Here is a 21,721-nt window from a genome sequence, read left to right on the forward strand (position 1 = left end):
AGCAGAGATTACTCCCTGCACATCTTCTTACACCTCTCACTGCCATTGCCTTCCCTTTCCTGCCTTTTCCTGTTTTACAGATTTTTGTTTCTAGTCCTTATTAGTGCCCAGTTCTGAATCTGTGATACAGCAGTCAAAGAAGCTACTGAAATGATGGTCTCTTCAGCTCCAATTTCCCTGTTCCAGTTTAAATCAGGCCACCCACTACAGTTACATTTGTCTTCAGTCACCTTCTTGCCACCAATTTATCTCTGAAGGAATAGGAATAAATTGTAGTCAAATCTCAACTATTGTGTCTTCAGGGATATGACAACTGAATGATTTAGAGAGGCTGGAAAAGGGAATCTCTTCCTGGGAGGGTTTTGTACCACTGGAGCCAAATGCCAGAGTGCTGCTTCTGAACAATTTTAAGGTACTACAAAAATTGTCCGGAATGATTTCTCATTCTTTATTCTTCATTTTCTTCTGACTGAAAAGCTGTCTCACAGTAGTCTTTTCACAAGCCATAAAGTTTAGACTTGAACTCTTTACCTTACTGCTCTGACCTCCTTTACCCCAGCTGTAAAACCCTACTGCCCATCCTTCAATAAATTTATCACCTCATAAACTCCCACTAGTGCTTCTCTACAATGCATTTGAAAGACACAAGTGGAAGGCCAGTCCTTTCCCCCTTGTCAAATATCATAATTGTCCAGTTTTATACCTGCAGTACAGGAAAATATTTGGGAATGAGACATTTTTCAAAGACCTTTAGTTTCTGCAATAATCTCCTTTGAAATAAAAGGAATGAAGTTTAAATACAAACCTATGGATTGAACATCTAAAGGTGCCAGTCTCATGTTTTCTTCTGCCCTGTTTCATACAATTTGTGCTCTATTTAGGGCAGATTCTGGAGGTGGGAATGGAGAATTCATTTGTGATATTGGAATTAAAGACTGCATAAGAAATAGCTAAGCATTCACTCCATCCTCATGAGAAGTGTGTTGTGATAATAAGAACCTGCCACCTTGTCAGCATGTCTGTCCAGACAAAAGGATCCCACAGAGGCAGAGACAGACACCACATGAGTTATGATGATGCCCAAGGTAAAAAGTTCAGCACTATTGCGACAGGTCCCTCGCAAGGTCACTGCGTGGTCAGAGGATGTTCCCTATTGGGAGCCCGGCTGGTGAAAATCAAACCTGCTTTTTTTTACATGGTAAGAATAGAAGAGTCCACACTGGCCATGTGTCTAAGTATCTTTGCCTGACCTATCTTTGCAGCCTGACAAGGATTACATTTCACTTTGTTTGGCAGAGTGAAACAAGAGTTTCCTTTTAGCTTTCAGAGTCAAGAAGCAGCATGGATGCTCCATGGACAGCATTGGCAGCTGTGGCAAGTTCCAATCTCAAATATTTCCCACTTTCAAAAACTTTGCAAACAAGATGCTGAACATCCTTTATAAGACAACTGCATATGAAAGGAATTACAAATAGCTCCTTAGTTAAATGAGGACACACCACAAGCAGCCATCAAGACGCTCTAATCAAACACAACTTGTAACACTTTATTTAGTAAAGCCATTAACTAAAAGACAAACATGGGAAAACCTCCTCATTTTAGCGCTTCTGAGAATAACTTCAACCAGAATAGTAGCCTGGCTACTGAAATACGGCGTGCTGAGGCTGCCTCAGAGCTACAGTGAAGCCATTTATACAGCTGGGCTGACTGTGGAACACATTTTCTCCAGTCGGTGTTAGAGTTTAAGTACCACAATGTGATGAAAAGCACCAGTAATACATCATATGAGTTAAATTTTATCCTTTCACATATCTATTCCTTTTCCCTTGGACTTCACATAAGCCACATTTACACAGTGAAGTGACCTCCAAAAATTTAGCACTTTTAACAAAGGACCAACGTTTTCTTTTACTGGAAAAGAGGTAAATGAGGTTTTTTGATTTGGACCAGCAGCTGTTTATATTGTAGCAGAGTCAAGGAACACCTCAAACTATTATTTTCTCTTTCATAATTACTGGAATCACAAAAACACAGAAGAATATGCCAATAGAACCACAACATTTAATCCAAAACAGCAACAGCAAATGCTGGAAAACTTTTACAACATCATTGCGACAGACACACCTTGGGACAAAAGTGAGAAATTTCAACTCCAGGGAATAAAACAACTCACATAAGATTGAAGTACGTCCTACCTTTTTTATATTGCCCTCTTGGGAGGTCACCTCGGGATCAGTCAGTATTTGCTAAGGAAAAACAGAATAGAAACAAAACTGAGTTGAGTTGCAACTAAGAATGTTGTAAAATAATAGAGATTATTGCTGTTGATGTGATTATGATGATGATAATAATAATATAAATTATAATAATATCCATAATAGTACATTAACCATAATAATATATTATCAAGAATAATGGCTAAAAATATCAACTGCAACAGAGAAACCTGGACGTTTTGGGAGCTGGATGGAGGGCTGGTACCAGAACTATTACAGAATCATAGAGTCAGAATTTACTGAGTTGGAAGGGACCCATCAGAATCAATATTTTAAGGTATTCTGTAGCTTCTCTAAATAATTCCCCTGCCATTTGGCTGACAAGGACATGTGTTCCTTCCCCAGCTGGCAGGTGTGTAGAACACGGGCACTAAGGGAGTGGGGGCCCATGGGCTCTCCAGAATCGAGTCCCTGTGGAGCAGGGAAGGAGTCTACGGGATGCTCCGGCCCCCCAGCGCTCCAGCAGCTGCACAGGGAGCTCCTTAATTCCCCCTCCAGCAGAGGTGTGGTGGAACAAGTCATTAAACTGCTGCTGTGCTCCACCTCAGATTAGATCCAGGTCAGCAGGCATTCAGGGAGGTCAAGTACCTAAACTTTATATCACCCTGGATACCCCACCAGGGTAAACACACTGGGAAAGGACCTGATCGAGCAGCCTCGCCAAGGATTTCAGCACTTCCCTGCTCTCAGCGGCCATCTGGGATGTCTGAGGTTGAACAGACACCCAAGGGCAGGGGGTGTCGAGGTGCTCAGGGCTCCCAGGCCCAGGGGTTGTGTTTTGGCTACCAAAGAAGAACAGAAAAAAACTGCAGAGATGAAAATGCAAGGAAATCCAGGATAAAATGAGAATCATTGTATGCAGAAAAGGAAAGGAACAAGGAAAGGAGAAATGAACCAGGAAAGGAGAAGGGAAGGAAAGGGGATCGGGAAGGGAAAGGAACCAGAAGGGAAGGGAAAGGAAAGGAAAAACTCTAAGGCATTTTGTGCTTTACAGAAGCTCTAATAGACACTGAAAGTGTGGTTTCAAAAGTAGCTGAGAGCAAACAGGATCAAGAGGCGAATCCCAGAGCCTTAAAAATCTGTGTCCACCTGCCCTTGTGCGTATCCACACACTGACAACTCCCTGTGAATTACTGAAGTTAAATATCCATCCTGCCCAACCATGAGTGCCATTGAGCTGCCAGGGAATGCTGACTGCTCCTGAGTGCACTCCCAGCTCCAGGGCTCTCACCAGGAACCAGCAACCCCCAAAATCTTTGAAGAATTAGGCCATGAAACTTGGAGAACTGAAACAGAAATGCTAAATGACTAGAGAGCCTCTCTGGGACACTGCTGCCTCCAAATGAAGACACTTAACTGCAATTATTATCTGCAAACCCCCTTTAAATACAATTGGTTATGTCTATGCGTTCAGATGCAGAATCCACCCCTTCAACATGACCATAAACGTCGAGAGGAAAGAAAACTCAAATGAAGTGCAAATTGGGCTGTGGTGGAGTCCTGTATAAACAGGCTTAAGAGTCAGGAATTCCTGAGTCGGGATCTAGATGCCAACACAAGCTTCCTTTTGTTGGTTTGGACAGAGCTGCGCTCAAGGGGCAAGTTCTGGTCCTCAAAGCATATTTATTTTTTTTTCTTTTCCTTTCAATTCATAGCAGATCAAAATTTCAAAATTCTTAGAGAACAGAATTTCTGTAAAAAGTATTTCATACATATTCAAAAGTGGTAGTTCTGCAGAAAATCCTCAGTGGCTGCTGATCTTGCTGCTCATTTGGAATATTGAAAATGGCTGATTTTTGACAAGGTGAATTATGTTTTACTTTTACTCTATTACAGAACTTCTAGGGAAGCAAACTCTGATCTCATGAAGAATTTCAGCTTCAGTGGAACCATCTGCACATTCGAACTCTCAGAACATGGACATTGAATAGTGAACATGGTGGTGGTGCTGGACTAGACCTTAAAGGCCTTTTCCAGCCTGAAGAATTCCATTATTCTATGTGTGGAAAGGTGTTTTAGCAGTAGTGGGAGACTAGGAACTGGGTTTAGATTATATTTTCTTTATATTTGATTAAAAAAAAAAAGAAAATTCATCAGTGTGGGACTAAGCTCTGCCACTGGCCATCTGCACTGGCTGGGACATGGCCCACAGCATGAATGTCCCATTTCCCCAGCCAGCAGAACAGGTTGACAGTTTGACATTGGTGTTGGTATTGGTGGGGTGTTTGTATGTGTAGGGGCAGAGGCTGGAACCCCAAACCTGCTGCTGCCCAACCACTGCCAGGGCTCTGACCAAGCCTTCAGAAACCTTCCTGCGTGGTAGATGAAACCTCAGAATTCTTCTGCAGTTCCATTGCGGAATAAACAGTGTCTGACAACACCTGCCTAGTCAGAGCAGTTCAGGGGTCACACCAGGTACCCTGATACACCAGAGGGGCAGTGCCCATCCCATGAGATCTCTCTCCACAGCACAAGGAAAAAGGGATGATGCAACACTGGGATGTACATGGCACCTCCTCATTAAAGGGGAAAGGGAGAACAAGAGAAAGTAAGTACCAGATGTGATGTTTATTAATAAGAATAACAAAAGATACTTTGAAAATCTACTCATTGGGTAATTTTAGCTCAGGCTGGACTTCATCTTTTGCGAATGCCGTGAGACTAAATATAGTGCTTGACGTGTACAGTGGGCTGCACTTCTGCAGTTAACACAGATGTTCCTAAATGTACTCAAAATTTACACCACATGCTTTTTCTATCAGCTAATATGTTGATTTTAGCTAAAGGAAAGACAACATGTCAGCAGCAACCACGTTAGAAAAGCCTGTGCTGCAGGGCTGGGCAGGAGGTGGATCTGCCCTGGTGGCGATGGATTTCACTGCCTTCCATTTCCTGGATTCAGGGAACTGGTGGCAACAGAATCCTGACTCAGTTACATCAGTTAGGGATGTGCTATAATTTTTGCAAAGCCCCCTGAATGTATACTAAACATGTCAAGTAACACCATGTGATTCTTTTTGAAAAACAGTTTACAAGCTGGCATTCTGCAGCTGCAGTTAACCCTAATTTGATTACATTACTGAGACAGATCACAATGAGCTTATGTAAATAGTAACGTTATCCATTCATTCCCTGAGCTCAGATAAACTGTCATTTCTGAAAAAAAAACCAACTAAAACTTCAATAGGCATGGCCTGATGCATTCAGCAAACTCTGACAGCAAAGAAGATGACAGAGTGGAACCAGCCCCTGCTGTATCTCTGAGAATCTTGATTTTAAAGAGGTATTTACACATCTGTTCTGAAATGGAAAGAGAAGGGAATGCCCAGTAATTACACAGAAGTCAGTAGACAGATAATAGCACTTTTTCCAATAACTTGGTCTTCATTATCCTGTTATTTTTTAGTAAGAGCTCAGTACAACACCAACGATATCAGTAAGATAAAGCTAAGTGAGCACTTCAGTATTTCAACCACTGCATGGTCATCTGCCCTTGACATTCACCCCTCCCAAGCCATCCTGCCCAGGTCAGAACTACAGGGACATCACTTCCAGCTCTGGAACATGGGCTGTGCCACCTTCATTGTCTCAAACCTGCCTCTTCTTCAGGGAGCACCATGCAGCTGGTTCATAAGAACTATTTTGAAAACACTTTGCCTTAAATTAGCTGAGGGTCTCTGATTCTTACTTGCATACAAGCTCACATTAATATTTCAGATGAAATTACAGACTGTGACCCTTCTGTGCCTAATTTGTGCTGTTAATAGTTGAGTTAATAGCAGAGTGACTCTGCTTGACTGTGACGCAATGACCACACTGGTCACCTGGAGCACATGAGAACAACGCAATGTTCAGAGCAAACAGCTTCTTCCAGCCAGCTTGTTGTGGCTTTAAAAACCATCTCAGGTCATAGAATCACAAAATCACAGAATATCCTGAGATGGAAAGGGCCCACAAGGATCGTCAGAGTGCAAAATTCCTGGCCCTGCACAGGCCAACACCAAGAATCCCACCATGTTACTGAGAGCCTCGTCCAGACACTCCTTGAGCTCTGGCTCTTTGGCAGTTGTGCTACTGAGCAACATTCAGAGCAGCAGAGCAATCCTACAGCCTGACAGTGTCCATCCCAACCCTGACCGGGATGTGATCTCTGCAAAAGTAAAACCATTCAGATACAACTGTGTATCTCCACAGTGGTGTCCCTCCTGTCCAGCCCACAGAGCACCTCAAGTGTTCACATACCTTCTCTGCACCTCTATTCCACTCCAGCTCAGAAGACAACACTGCTAATAAGCCACAAATCTTGTTCTTCATAATTTCCATTAATTATTCCCTTAAAAGTTTTATCCTGCCAACTCCTAAGAGTGCTGGCCTCAGCCCAGGCAGGTATTTACATGACTAGTATCAGTGAAATGTACTGAAACAGAAATGTCTCCATACATAAGTGCTTTTCTGGGCAGAGGCCAGGAGCACAAAGCACCCTGTGGGACCCAGCCCTCCAGCACAGAGCACCAAAACCCATGGCAGGCATTCCATAGGGATCCCCCTTCCAGTCTCAGTGCCCTGGGCTGCAGCTCTGTGGTGTCTGTGGGACTGACCATGCTCAGGACACTCCCCGTGTAGTGGTTCCAGCAGAGAACAGGGTGGGATGTGGGGGACTGGTGGGAAAAATTAATCTTCTTTACAACTGGCTGCTGGTGTGTGTGGCCTTGACTCTGATACACACAGACTCTTTATAACTTTATTATCATAGAATCACAGAGTGGTGTGGGTTGGAAGGGACCTCAAAGATCTTGTTCCCACCCCCTGTCACTGGCAGGGACACCTTCCACTAGACCAGGTTGCTCCAAGCCCTGTTCAGCCTGGTCTTGGATGCTTGCAGGGATGGGGCAGCCACAGCTTCTCTGGCAAGCTGTGCCAGGGCCTGCCCACCCTCACAAGGAAGGATTTCTTTCCAATATCCTACCTAACCCTGCCCTCTGGCAGTTTGAAGCCATTCCCCCTTTTCCTGTGCCTCCAGGCCCTTATAAATAGTCTCTCTCCATCTTTCTTCTTGGCTCTCTTCAGGTACTGGAAGGTCACAATTAGGTCACCCCAAAGCTTCTGTTTTCCAGGCTCTTTATGTATACATCTAGATATTTTCCAACACAGCAGCCAACAGCCCATACAGCCACATCATAGTGATGATGTGCATCCATAGGGAAACCAGAGGGAGAAAGAATCCACCGGAAACCACTTCAGCATTGAAAATTTGTTCTATTGGCCATGTCGTTAAAATACAGGCATTTTATAGCATTTTCTGGCCAACAATTTACCAACATTTTACATTTTCTATAGTAAGTAAATTTGTGTATCCTATTAACTCAAGGAAATTTTCAATATCCTGCCTTGGGTATTTGAAGTGAATGTGCTTGGAATTAAGAGGAAAGTGGGGAAAAAGCTCTTCACTGAGAGGAAGAATTTCCCTTTCTGGCTGGTGAGGGAAAGAGGATGAACAGCACTGCTCTGACTGGCAAGAAACAAGTCATGGGCTGAAAAGAGTATAAAGAATAAATCAAGTATTCAGTGCTAAGGGCAACCCCAGCACAATTGGGAACACTGTAGAGCAGCCAAACTGTGGTTTGTGGACCAGTAACAGCCCCAAAGCCGTGGCATGCACTCCACACACCATTTTATAACCATTTATTTTCCAGCTGGAAGTCAGAACAAAAAGGTGGTACAGCACTGCAGGAAAAATGTGCAAAATCAGGAGGGATCCATGGCCCAAAATTTCTGGAAATCCACCACAGGGAACACCTCTGCACTTGCTCAGGCCTGGCTGGCTTTACATAGGAATCCTTCCTGTTTGCCAGCTCTCAGGAGAACAAAATGCAGTTTACAGTGACTCAGGACAGGTTATTCCAAATGGGGTTCAAGAGAAAGGAACATCCTAAGTCATCCTTTAGTATGAAATAGCACATTTGTACCCTACAGAACAAACTTTGAGGTACCCAGAAAGGTGCAGGGAAATGTAAGGGGTAGATAATGTTAACAAAAATTAATGTTTAAGAGCAAAGCCAACAAAAAAGAAAATAAATACGTGATTTACATCCATGGTATCACAACTTCTATATAACTAATTTTTCAAGACAGAACTTCTCTGTGACATTGGGATCGAGTTAACTGGAACCACCAGGAAGTGAAACAGGATCTAATGGAGAGCATTTGCAGTGACTTCAATGAGCTGAGGACTTGAGACTTTCAGCCAAGACAAATATGAGAGGGGACTGATTAGGAAATGTCACCGTTTCTCCTGCCAAGCACTCAGGGCCTGGTGATAGGAGAGCATTAACCATAATCTTGCAGTCTTTAGGGGCTCTTTGATTTTATATTGCATTCTTATCAGGTTCTTAAAGTCCAGTGTTAATGAGCGCAAGAAACACACTTGATAGTTTGGCAGTTTTGCTAAAAGAAAACGTATTTCACTCAGTCCCTGTGTCCCATAGATCCAAGCTGGGGATGCATTTCCCTTTCCTATGGTGCCACACAGAACCTCTCCCTGTTCTTTTTCTCCATCTCAGCAATCCAACATCACCTTTAACAACCAGCTCTTCACTACCATCATTTGAAGAAAATAGGTTTTACCAACTTGTGAGAATTGCCCCATCCCTGGAAGTGTCCTAGGCCAGGCTGGATGGGATTTGAAGCAACCTGGGATAGTGGAAGATGTTGCTGGCCACAGCAAGGAATATAAATGGTCTTTAAGGTCCCTTCCAACCCAAACCATTCTGTGCCTGTGACTGAGATCTTTAAGGACCCTGGAGAGGAACAAATATTTACACAGTAAATGCACACCCACTGCACCCCTTTTGGCAGCAGACAGTGGTCCCTGAGCACAGAGCAAGCCCCAATTACTAACATAACTCTTTAAGTCTGATCTTTTGCTCACTTTGTGAAACACCTCCAAGAAAAGAAAAATGAAACGGTACATGAAAGGAAAAAAAAAGGTTATTTTTTCTTTTTAAAAATTCCCTTACAAATACTATCTTCATCTACCTTTTTCCTGAAGGGAAATTCCATTATAAAACTGGATTCTGGAAAGATAAAAGAGACACTTCTCTCCATGTCTGGTGGTGAGCAGTGTGAAAGGTCAAGGATTAAAATAGAAGTTGTAAGTATTGATTTGTATCTGAATATCTGAATCACTCCGTTTGCTCATCTTCAGCCTGGGACATGCCTGGCAGACTGTTCTACTAAATAAAGTATGAGATCCTTGGACACAATGTGCTTCTGAACTGCAAACCAGCCCCCTACAGCCACAGAGAAAATAGCAGCAGAATGGAAGTTTAAGGTCATCAGCTCTAAATTCTCTCTGTCACAGAACCACATCACACAATCACTTAATGTAGCCAGAGCTATTTATTATCTGAGCAAAAATCATCTTGAGGAGTGAAGTGTAATGTTTTGGTTAACAGATAAAGCTCGGCTGTTTGTGGTGATGTAAATGGATTGGATGGTTAAATTCAGGCACATACAATCCATCCATCTTTTGTTCTCAACCCTTTTTAGTTATAAAAATGACCTTGATATTGACAGAGTAATATAAACGAACTTCCTCTGTACTTCATCTATTGATAACCTGTTTGTTAAGATGATCAGTAATAATCATAAGTAAATAAAGAGAGACTGTTCATCATCTTGTAATGGCAGCGCTGACATGCACGTGATCTGACGGATGGGGACCTCTGGGCTCTGGCTGAAGAGCTCATACCTCATATTAAATTACAGCCTTTCCATCCAGGACATGCAGTGACACATAAATCTATATAAAGCAACACAATGCACTCAGACCTTGGTGTCTAATCATACCTGGTATGACCAGGCTGTCTTAGAAAATACCCTCAAAGGGAAGAAGCCCTGGAGTGGATTCAGCAAAGACATCTTCTGTTCCTTGGAATCATTCATAATTTGACCACCAGTCATTGATGCCTCCCCTTTGGATGAGGTTCAGGTACAGATCATCACAGAAACATTTCACAGAATCATTTTAGTTCAAAAAGACCTCCAAGATCACCCAAGGTCTCATGTCTTGGTGATACTCAGTTCCAATTCTGTTGGAAAGTCCTTCAGGAACTCCCTGCCCTTCTCCTTGTGGTGGCAGAGGTTCAGGACCTTCAATCCTAACTCAACACTCTTTTTTTCTTACAAAGTCCCTTTCATCACAGACAAGGTCTTGCCACTGATGCTGAAACTGATGGCACCAATATAATGTGAAGGAGGAAAGTCTCAGCATTTCCATCTCTTCACGTGTACAGGTGCCAAGGAGAAGGACTAGGATTAGATGTACCAAGAAAAAATATTTTCTTTTTCAGGTCTTTAGATATAGAGTGGGTGCTTTTGGCTTCTCTAAGCCGTGCTGAATGGCAGCCTCCATCCTTAATTAAATGTAAGCATTAGACAGATAAAATTTGAGAAAGATCAGAGAAAAATTACCTCAATTAATTCTCTTCCTCACAACCTAAAAGGACACTATAAGAATTATGGATTATTTCACCGCATCCAAACAGTAATTAAGGAACATCTTGGTTCAAAAACCAAGTCCCTCCTCTGCCCCAGTGCCACAACTTCACTGATCTCCCTCAGAGTGTTCCAGTTCCCCACATGTCAAATCAAAAGCACAAACATAAAAACCAACTTGCAACTCACTGAATTTACACGGAGAATTTGTCAAGCCCCAGCTCCGTAAACTGCAGCTCTATCTAGAGCTGGTCCCCAGTTCCACCCCAGTAACAGCCCTCAAATGTAACCTCAGTCCTGCATCAGGGGGAAATAGCTGTGCTGGGACTGGAGATTTGGATCATTAATCACACTTGAAGGGCAACATTCCCACCAATTTCCGAAGTCTGAAGTGGGAAATGCACTGTCTCATTTAGCAGCTTAGCTTTGCTGCTTGTGCAACAAACAGCCCTCCCCAAAAGAGTTGGTTCCATGCAGGGGGGGTCAGGCTGTCTGGGAATGCATCCCTGCCTGGCACTCCAACAGAAAGGATGGGATATGTCACTTTGATACCCATCAGCAGGATAACCCAGCTGTCGCTTTAACATGACAAGGTCATCAGCAGTCAGTGTGGAGCAGGAAGAAAAATGGCCCATTAAAAGCCTGAGAACTGGAAGAGAAACACAAGGCTGCCAAGGAGATGCTCAAGTCCCATTTATTTTGGGGGAAGATCCAGATATTTGCTGCTCCTTCACAGGGATAAACTTTTATGAAAGGAAGAGAAGATATTGACCAGTGCAGCCACCATGGGAGCCTGTCACAGGGTGCTTGAAGGAAGTCTACATCACTTCATTCTGATTTAATTTAGCCAAATAGGTGTTTGATAAACTAATTATCTGAAGAGCCTTGGATGGGCTCTGAATACGAGGGGAATTCTCTGTACTGGGGTGTTTCTTTTTGATGTGAACCACGAGGAACAGCTTTTGCTGTTGCATGTGCCACCCTCTGCCACTTGTCCACAAAGGTGCTCAAAGACAGAAGGAGGACATACCCTGAGTTAGAAAGTTAACCTGGAGAGGAACTCCCTGTAGTGACACTGTGCAAGGAAAGAACAACAGAGGGACAGAAAAGGGCACTTTGTCTTCCTTTATTCAGAAGTGATATTAAGCAAATGATACTCTCTAGAAATAAAAGTTAATAGGGACTTATTCTGTGGCCCAGGTTCAGACACTGGCACAATCAGCTTTTCATTTAAAAGGCACACAGAGTTATTTATCTGAATTGATAGGGGTGCCAGGTGAGCTCCCTTTTAAGAGCTGTAGAAACAATCTCAGACCGAACTGGATAATATTATGCTTGGAATGATAATATTGTGGTTGGAAAAGGTCAATATTTTATTTAATCAGACAGACAGAGTGGGTGGCAATTTCAAGGCATTTTCTTGAGACAGGAATTCAGTGAGTCCAAATGGAAATAAGTTTTTGGTTTTTTCTTGGGTTGCTGATGTCTTCCACAGGTAGGAATTTCTGTTTAGAGTGTTCAAGGCCATGATATAACAGGGCTGGGTAGAGCTCCAGAGCTTCTTTGGAGCAGAGCTGAGTCTACAGCTGTACTTTGCAACTGGGTTGTAAAGCAACTACATCTCAGAACAGACAAATGAGAGAATTACAATCACAAGCTAAAAAAAATTAAACCTAATGTAATATTTAATCTGCAGAGCATCTCTATAAACAATAAATATGAATCACTTCTCACGACCAGTCTATGACAGTGTATTATATACTGTGCTGTGTATCGTGAGCTGTGAAGGAAAAAAGCAGTTTTCTGAAGTACATAAAGCACTTCCTGAGACATCACACTTATGGCTACAGCATGTTCTGGTCCCATTTCCAAAAATTCCTAAAACAAATGTGGTAAAAAGAATTCAAGAATGAGAGAGGGAACTTTTATCCTTGTCAATATTTGACAATATTTACATATTTCTGCTATTACTGGTATTATTCTAGTGTTACCCTTTCTAGTAATGTCCTAGAAAGGATGGAACCTTAAGAGTAAATCCCTCAAAAGCCTCTCAAAGGCTTTTTAAATAATTTCTCAGAGAGAAGACTGAAACCTCCTGGTTAGAAGTTGAAGGATGCACTGAGTCTCTTGAGAACTCAGATGAAGTTCTACTGATGTCACAGGCACCTCTTCCACCCAGTTCCAGGCAGTATTCCAGCTGGATGAGCTGCTGCACTACATTGTGAGACACATCCATCTCAGAAACTCAAACCTGCTGCTTTCTTCTTCCCAAAGAGCATCAGAGAAAGACTAACCCCAGCTGAACCTCCCTCAGCTGTTCCCAGATGTGGCTCAACATTCCTCTGTATCACTCACTGTACTGGAGATAAATTCTGGCCCTGGACAACCCAATTCTGGAATCTCTACAGAAGATTTTCTGAAGTAAGTCAAAATGGCCAAGAGATTTTAAAAAAATTACATATGCTATCCTTAGCAACTCCAGTTATTGGCTATTGGAATTAAATTGGGTTCTACATTTGGAGCTTCTTTAGAACAGCACCGGGGGGGAAAAAAGGAAAGAAAAAGTAAAGGACTTTTTTCATTAAAGGTTTTGAAGAGCACACACAGCCCTTATTGTTACTCAGCACTCCCAAGTAAAGTTCTGAGGAAAATCTTGGGAGATCCAGCTCTGAGCATTGATTACAAGGAGTTTTTAATCTTGTGCCAAAAGGAACATTGAGGTTATAAGATGGCTCCATGCACCATCTTGCCAAATAGCACTTCTGTTTACATCTTCAGAACTACTACCAATAGATCATAGACAAAGAAATGTCCATAATGTACCAGCTGCTGGAAATGAAATGTGTTTAAGCCACTGAAGAGGGTTTAATGAAGTAAAGCATTTTTGTAACTGCCAGCCCAAAGTAAATAATCACTGATGTGAGCAGAGTTAAGAGACCCTGACTCACCAAATAATCTCAGTGTGCCATCAAGGAAGCTGCTGCTTTGTGGGAATAACATAACAGCACTTGAACATTCTTGTAAACTTGGTTCTTGTCTTCCTCAACACCCTGAACCTCTTGAGACTTAGAAAGTGTAAAGAGGACTTTACAACATGTGCAGGCTCTACTAGTTGGTGAAAGTACTAAGGGTTTAATTCACCACTCTGCACGTCAAAGTTATTTAAACAAGAGCCCTCATAACAGCACAAAAAGATGAAATACCTGCTTTGGCTGATGCATGATAAGCACGTGATTCAAACTAATACAGGCAATTCAATTTTTTTGAGTAACTTAGTTCTGCAGGAGAGCAGAAACATCCCTCCTTTGATGGAAAATAACCACACGAGAACTGTCCTTACAACCTGTGTATCTGTCCATACAACCTGGGTGACTTCTACACTATTCTTCCCCTTCCAGTATGCACAATAAAATTACCAGGTGAGCACAAACCAGAAAATGCAGCCAAAGAAGGAACAATCAAACCTTACTTTTGTTTTTTTGTGGGGAAAAAAACCCAAAAAGCCCGAAGCTAATATTCTGTACAGGATGATCTTGCCCTGTAGATTTTTCTGTCCAAACCACTTAAAAAGAATACACCAAACAGTATTTGCAACATTATCTCAGAAGCCATAACACCAGAATTCAGGTTACAGGCTTGTGAGTTATATGCATTTCTTTCCCACACATTTCCTGCAGTCTGGTTCAATTATGAATTTGACTGCTTTTCTTTTTTTGCAGAATATACAATCCCTTTCCTTGCACCACATAATTGGGTTCCATGGCAGAACTGGCATCCATCATTGCCCCGCTGTCCCCTGCCTAAAAGATAAAACATCCACAGGGTAATAAATGTCAAACTATGATTATTGATGCTTTCAATTAAATTGATTATCTATTTGAGGTGCAGAGCACGGTGATTTATTGCTGTCTCTTTACATCGCACTTGGCACAACGGCTTCCCTGAAAGGTGGGTCAGTGTTTGGGCTCTTTCAATAGATTTTCTATTAAATCTGATTTTTCAGAAGTGGCTCACAACCATTCCAGTGCTTGGTGGACTGAAATGGCAACAGATCCAGTTGGAAATACATCATTTTCTGGTATCTTCTGGAGCATAGGAAGCAATATAGGAAAATAGAAACGGAAAACTTCCAAGTATGGAAGGACAGGAGGAATTCTTGATTTACATCCCTCATTCAAAAACTTTCATTTACAGACTATATTAGACAAAAAATGCACATAATTCTGAGCTTTGCTGAGCACTACCCACCTCAACAGAGATGAGATGACCTTCGGCTCGTCACTGCATTGTGTTTTTATTAGTTTCAGATAACAGGAGCTATAAAATTCAAAGACATTTGCTCTCCAATGATAATCAGCAGCTGCTTCACAAACAAGGCTTTTGTTAACTGCACTGTGGCTGTGGTGAGACACAGTGACCTTTATCTGCTGATTTCCTTGAAGAAATGCCTGATGTGGCTGGACAACCCAGGACCACCTTCCACTGCTGCTCATTCTACAAAGCACAGGACAGTTTGTTCCAGTCTGTTTCAAAAAGCAAATTTGGCTCAAACCCAGGTACAGTCTCAGCAAGGGACACATGTTTTGGAAATTGCTGGAAATTAACATGACAAAATCATAATTCTCTCAATGTGCTGCTCAAAAAATGTGTAAAACTTCTCTTCAACCAGATAGACAGAGAATCTCAGTAACACACCCCACCATTTCCACAGGGAAAGAGATTCCATGCGGATAAACCATTGACTTTGAGACACTCAGATTTCTCCATTATCACCCACATCTGATATTCCCAAGTCCTGGGGAAGCTCCATGGCAGATAACTCTGAACTTCCCAGGGTGACACACTGCCTGACCAAGTTTCCCACCATCTGTTATCAGGAGCACCAGGACAAAAGCCCAATTGATACATAAAATAGGAAGATGGGTCTGCCTGGAAGACCTTGCAAAAATAAGTGAATAGAACAAACAGTGAGCACAGGAACAGAGACGGATTATTGTCCCAATTTTACAGACAGCCTCCGGAATTCAGAAATTGTTTTGAGCTCCTTAGACCTAATCTTAACAATAACACTGTCAGTCTTCCTCAGATACAAACACCTTTGACCCTGGTAAGCTCAGAATTACACACACATCAGTTCAGACTTTGAAGCCTGGCTTATCTCGCAGTAGTGTAACTGTCCCCTCTGCTGTAACGGAGCTATCAGAGCAAAAAAACAAACAAGGGTGAAAAAAGAAAAACAGAATTCCTGCAGCTCAGGTCGGAGTGAACCATTTCACAGAAGCACAGAATACCCTGAGTTGGAAAGGACCCACAAGGATCATCCAAGTCCAGCTCCTAATCCTGCATTTGCCATGTTCCACCTCCATCCTGGCAAAGCACAAAGGGTTTTGCAGTTTCTGAATGTGTGAGAAATCCATGAACCGCTGAAATGAGTCCAGCGTCAAAGAGGAACCACAACAAGTATCCAACAGCCCAAGGCGAACTGCAGAAGAGGTAAGGGCAGAGATTAAAGTAGCATTTGTATTCAGTAGTGTTGACTACACTTGAGATTGCAGAATGTGATGAGCCAGGCTTAAATCTAGTCAATCAGTTATGAGTTACCAGTTTAAAAATCACCTCTCTAATAGCCTGAACATAATTTTGAGCCATCAGCTAAGGAGAACAAGTGACAAAACCCCTGCAAACCCCTGGATTTTTTTATTACATATCCCCTTTCAGAGTGTCAGACCCTTGTTGAGTCATAAAAGCAGGTAAGGGCAGGACTCCTCACAGACACAGCAAAGCACCTGCACTGGCTGCCAAAGACGAGGCTTCAGAGAAGTCACTTGGAGATTCCTGCTGCTGGAACATGTTTTCCAGCACTGGACATGTGGATCCCCACAACAACCAACCACACATCAGGGCAGCCAGTGCTGGTTAACTGAACTGAGAAACTCGAGAAGAAAAAAAAAGAGTATGAGAAAGACCACAACCAACAGGGAATTAGCACAAATTCTTTTTAAAACTAGAGATCAAAGGCAATTTGCTTTGGTGTTTCTGGACATCCAGGCTATTTCCATAAAAAGATAAATATATGTACCGTACAGTGTCTGTGGCCAGCCACTACCCTTGCAGCAGAGGTTAGAAAATGGGACATCTGGTTTTCAGAGGATCCCTGTGTGGGCACACAGTTGTAATTATGGCAACAATTTGTGGAGAACATGAATGGATTTTTTTGGCTTGAAGGATGACACTAAAGGCCTGAAGGGAAAAAAAAAAAAGATGACCAAAGAAACCCTACAGGAAGCCCCATAGGATGGAAGACACTGACTTCCCTCCTTAGGCCACATCCTGGGCTTCCAGATGCAGGAATCAAATTCCAAGTGACCCTCTGTGGTGGAGATTATGGCACCAGGGACCGGCTGACAGAATGTGCCTGTTGTGGGGTAGCAGCAGCTCAGGGTGAAGGTGTTTGCATATGTAAAGTGCATGGACAGCCTCCAGCCCTCCAGAACCCAGAAAAAAGGCACATGTACAGGGACAGAGGAGGAACACAGTGTTCAGGTTCCTTCTGCTGCCATGTCTGGCTCCTGGCATGGGCTGTGTGTCTGTGTCTCCTCCCACCACATCACCCTCAGCCTATGCCTGGAGCTTTACCTCCCTTTTCACTGCCTGACAACGAAACAAAAAATGACCTTGTGACTCGAGGCAACTTGGTGGGTTTTATTTCATTAATTTGAGAAATAACCAATTTGAGAAATAACCAAATTCCTTTACCCTGAACAACTCTGAACCGTGAGTCCCTTCCCTTCAGCATGGATTGCCCACATCACCCTCCTCACTGACACACCACACATGAGGTCATGATGTCCTCAGGCTGCTCAGCCCACCACTCCTCACTCTGAGCTCTTTGGACAGCAGCGTAATGATTAAAAAAAAAAAAAGGAGGGGAAAAAGCTTTATTGCTGCTTCCCATTCAAGTTTCTTCCTAAAATTATTTTACAAAATGTACAGGGCAAAGTTCTCTCCCAGCAGAGGCAAAGAAAAGAAAAACTGAACTGGAGGCAGCTGCAGTTCCTCATTCAAGTACTCATTCAAGTCCTATGGCTCACAGAGTGTTCCACCCAGCCCCAACAAAAACTTTCTCAATCCTCCCAGAAGTTTGAATCACTCTCTCCTTTCCTTTCCTTCCTGTACTAGATGCTCGAATGTGCCTCCTCCAAGGAAACTCACTCTTGGATTCACCAGTGGACTTGGTTCCATGCAGAAAGTGCCGGAGCTCCTTTTTCTGGCACAAGCCTTGTGAAAAGCCCAGCTCAAAAAGGAAACACATATTTGGCCTTCCATCCTGTAGTATTCAAACCTGGAGCTCAAAATAAACTGATTTTTCCCTCTCCCCTCCTTCATATTCACTCAGCAGCACTATTTCCATATCAGAGTATAATTCACTAACTGAAGAGACCATAAACTGACTCTTCAGAACAGCATCTTCACTCTTTACAGAATAAACCACTCCCTTCATACTTTGGAGTTATCTGACTAAAGGCAAGGTCCTTTTTCCCCTTTTTAATAGGGACACATTGGAAATGTCACTGCCTTATCAGGGCAGCTGCCCAGCTATCAGCAATAACCGGGATGGCTGGGCTGTGCCACAGAGGAACCCAGCAGGCATCTGCTCTGTTTAACACTCGGGAAGTACAGGGCAGGTTTTAAGAAGGATGCAGAGGATGTAATGGAGCCTCTAATGTGTTTAGGTTTCTCCAATGGAATCCAGTTTTATCAGAAAAAAAAGGTCCTGGAGGGATTATCAGCAAAAAGAAAGCCAGGACCTGTCTAGTTGGGAAGGGGGCTGGAGGTTGTTATGCCAAGGTGCAAGAGTTTCCTCCCGGCAAAACCAACAGCATTAGTCTCCTCCAACACATTATGTGGAATTCTGTGTCCACATGTAAGATTTTCAGCACAAATAAATCAGTACTTGCCTTGCGCTGATTCCTTAGACAAAGGATAGAGAAGTTAAGATCCCTGCCTAGGACCCTGAATTTGCTCTACAAGAAGAACCAGCAAAATAAAATGCTACTTGCAAGTGGCTCATTAGAAGCCAAGAAAGTTCATCCCTATTGCCCATCGGGGGGATGCCCCACGCTGCCCATCTCAAGGAACCAAAAAATATCTCAAGCTTAGGCACCATCAATATTGCTGCTTCATTTTTAGTTCTTGAGTCCTTGCAATACACAGAATTAGAGCAAAAGGAACTAAAAGTATCAGAAAACTTTTCACAGGCAGATAAGAAGATTGAAATTTATAAAGCCATAATTATTTGTGAGTTTGATCCTTATCTTGTTTGTTTGGGGTTTTTTAATCCTTGATTAATAAAACAATTATAATAATCACTTTAATTCAAATACCCACCTGTCTGTTAATCCAGACATCCTGGCCAAAGTGTTCCAAGATCAGGTTTAGATTACATAAGAGGAAGAAATTCTTCCCTGTGAGAGTGGGCAGGCCCTGGCACAGGTTGCCCAGAGAAGCTGTGGCTGCCCCATCCCTGGAAGTGTCCAAGGCCAGGTTGGACAGGGCTTGGAGCAATCTGGGAGAGTGGAAGGTGTCCCTGCCCATGGCAGGGGGTGGGAATGGATGAGTTTTAAGGTCCCTTCCAATCAAAACCACTGTGTGATCTCCAGTACAACATTAACCTCAGTTCATCTGATACCTGTGTGGTTCAACCTGAGCTGGTTGTATCAACTGGTCCCCCAAATGATTTCAGATGGATCCAGGGGGATGTCACCTGATTGCAGCCATGAGAGGTCTGTGTGTTCAGAGGGAAGCAGAGGATGAGACCAGGCCCTTTGCTGCTGCTGAACTCAGCCCTCCTTCCTTTCCTCTTCCGTGCCCCCTCCTACCATCCCTGCCACCCCCTCACCTCCTCCACAAGCACCAACTAAAAAAGGGAAAGAATGAGAAAGTGAGTACTCTGGAGCTGGCACTGCAGACAATGTCTGTCTTGTGTGAGTAATTTAGCACTATGGCCAGTCAATCTGGTTTCTGGGCCCGATGCCCTGACCCTCTTTAGAGCCGCTCTCTCTCTCCAGCACAGTGTGAAACATTTCCTTTCACAGCACTGACACTTTGCAGATTGAGACGTCAGGCCTGTCCAACTGCAGCAAATTAGCAATTTTTCTTTTACTAATTGGAAATAAAAATGTTTGCTAAGGGAATAATTTGTAGGAATGTAGTGTTAGGTTTCCGGCTTTTTATAAGGATGCTTTAAACTTTATCCATGTGCACTTTTCTTTCTGTTTTGATGCCTTGCACTGTAAATTTTAATAGCTTACTCGACTGTTAACTTTACAGTCTCAGCCTTCCAAAGGATTAAATGAAGTTTTTAATTTATCTTCCTCTCCAGGGCAGCAGGATCTTCTTAAAGCTGTGCCCAGTGCAGCTCACCCACAGAAACAGGACACAAGCACAGAAACAGGACACAACTTCAAAGGGTTAAAACCATCCCGGGCGACGTGGCATCTGGATGAACCTCAGGCAGGCGATTTGTTTGTGGAGCCTTCAGTTCACAGCTCCCAAAGTTCCCTTGGAGCTGGTGCAGAGAGATGGGCAGCAGATTCAGGAACTCTTTCCAGCATAAATCTGCCACAAGTGGGCAATTTTGTAATTCTGAATCTGTGGATTGGGATACACCAAGTGGAACCCCCAGGCCAGGTCTCTGCCCTAAAGAGAGGGCGGGGAGGCTCTTCCCTTCCCTTCCTTCAGTTCCTTTGCACTAATTCAGCTTCCCCCATTTCCTGATGAAATATCAATACTTTGGGCAGGGTTTGGTGGTGAGAGTGTCTGGATTTTTATACTTTCACATGGAAAAAAGGACTGGGGACAGTTTGATCTACTGGATCCTAAAATCCCTGCAGCTCACACAGCATGCAAATACCAGTCAAGAAAGATTCTCCACATTAAAAAAAAGTTCTTCAAGAAGGCAGGATCAAGAAAAAGCCTTCTAAGAATCTAGAAAAATCTGTTAAGAACTAGAAATGAAAACAAATGCTCTTTTGCTGAAATCCAATATTTTAGTCTAATATCCCTGTAATTCCTGAGGCATGTAATGCCTTCCTGCACAGCACTCGGGCAGTGGTACATTAGCTCCTGTAACAATGCCAGCACATAAAGAGTTACTGTTCTTCCCCCCTGCACCCCCCACCCCCCCATAAAGCATTTGACAGCCATGCCTAATAATTCTTTCTGGTGTGGTTTTTCTTTTTCTTGATGTCTTTATGTGAATATGAAGCCAGAGTGAAAGGCTTTGGGTGACCCCCGTGAGAGAGAAAAAGTATGAACTACAGAGAAAAAGAGTGAGATATAGACTCCCCGCCGAGCCATCGGCATCTTCCCTGGCAGCTCACAACTTGGCTTCAGAGGGCCTTTGTGAGGGAAAAAGGACTCTTCTTCACTCAGGCTGTGACAATAGGTGTTTTGTCAGCGAGGGACAGGATAAAAAGCAGGGGGTGGGAGGCGAGATCATCATCGGCAAGGGGCTCGCCTTTGGGGCCTGCAGATGTTGGAAGGAGGATGATTTATTGCTCCAGTGTCCTCAGTGGCATTTGGCTACCTTCCCAGAGCCCAGGAGTGGTGGCTGGGAGGGTGGGAGGCGGCAGTGCCGCACAACAAGGCATCTCCAAACCTTCTATGGGCAAAGTGTGCTGGGGGCTGTGGGACGGGGGCACCGCGAGGGCTGAGCGGGACTGACCCTGCCCTGGAAGGGCCATGGAAGGAGTGGGTCATAGTGCAAGTGTTTCTAAAACACACACCATAGGTACTTTAATTATTTTATATTTGATAGCTAGATAGCTAGATGGATAGATATTTAATTCCCCAGTCTCAAAAGCCCAGCAGAGAAGTGGTTACCTGCACACCATGGGCATGGACAAGAAATAACAAGATGATTTTATGCTTGAAAAAACCTAACCCAA

General features: G+C 43.2%; 1 protein-coding gene across 2 annotated transcripts in view; it reads right to left on the bottom strand.

Moving 5' to 3' along the window:
* The window catches only part of PRDM16 (PR/SET domain 16), a 272,623-nt gene that overhangs the window by 128,249 nt on the left and 122,653 nt on the right, over positions 1-21,721 (bottom strand). For both annotated transcript variants that reach the window (XM_071575767.1, XM_071575766.1), the window contains exon 3: positions 2,196-2,246. In XM_071575767.1, coding sequence (XP_071431868.1) covers positions 2,196-2,246 — 51 coding nt within the window. The remainder of the gene's footprint in view (positions 1-2,195; positions 2,247-21,721) is intronic.

This window comes from Pithys albifrons, chromosome 22 (genome assembly GCF_047495875.1).
Source record: "Pithys albifrons albifrons isolate INPA30051 chromosome 22, PitAlb_v1, whole genome shotgun sequence".
Taxonomy (NCBI): Eukaryota; Metazoa; Chordata; class Aves; order Passeriformes; family Thamnophilidae; genus Pithys; species Pithys albifrons.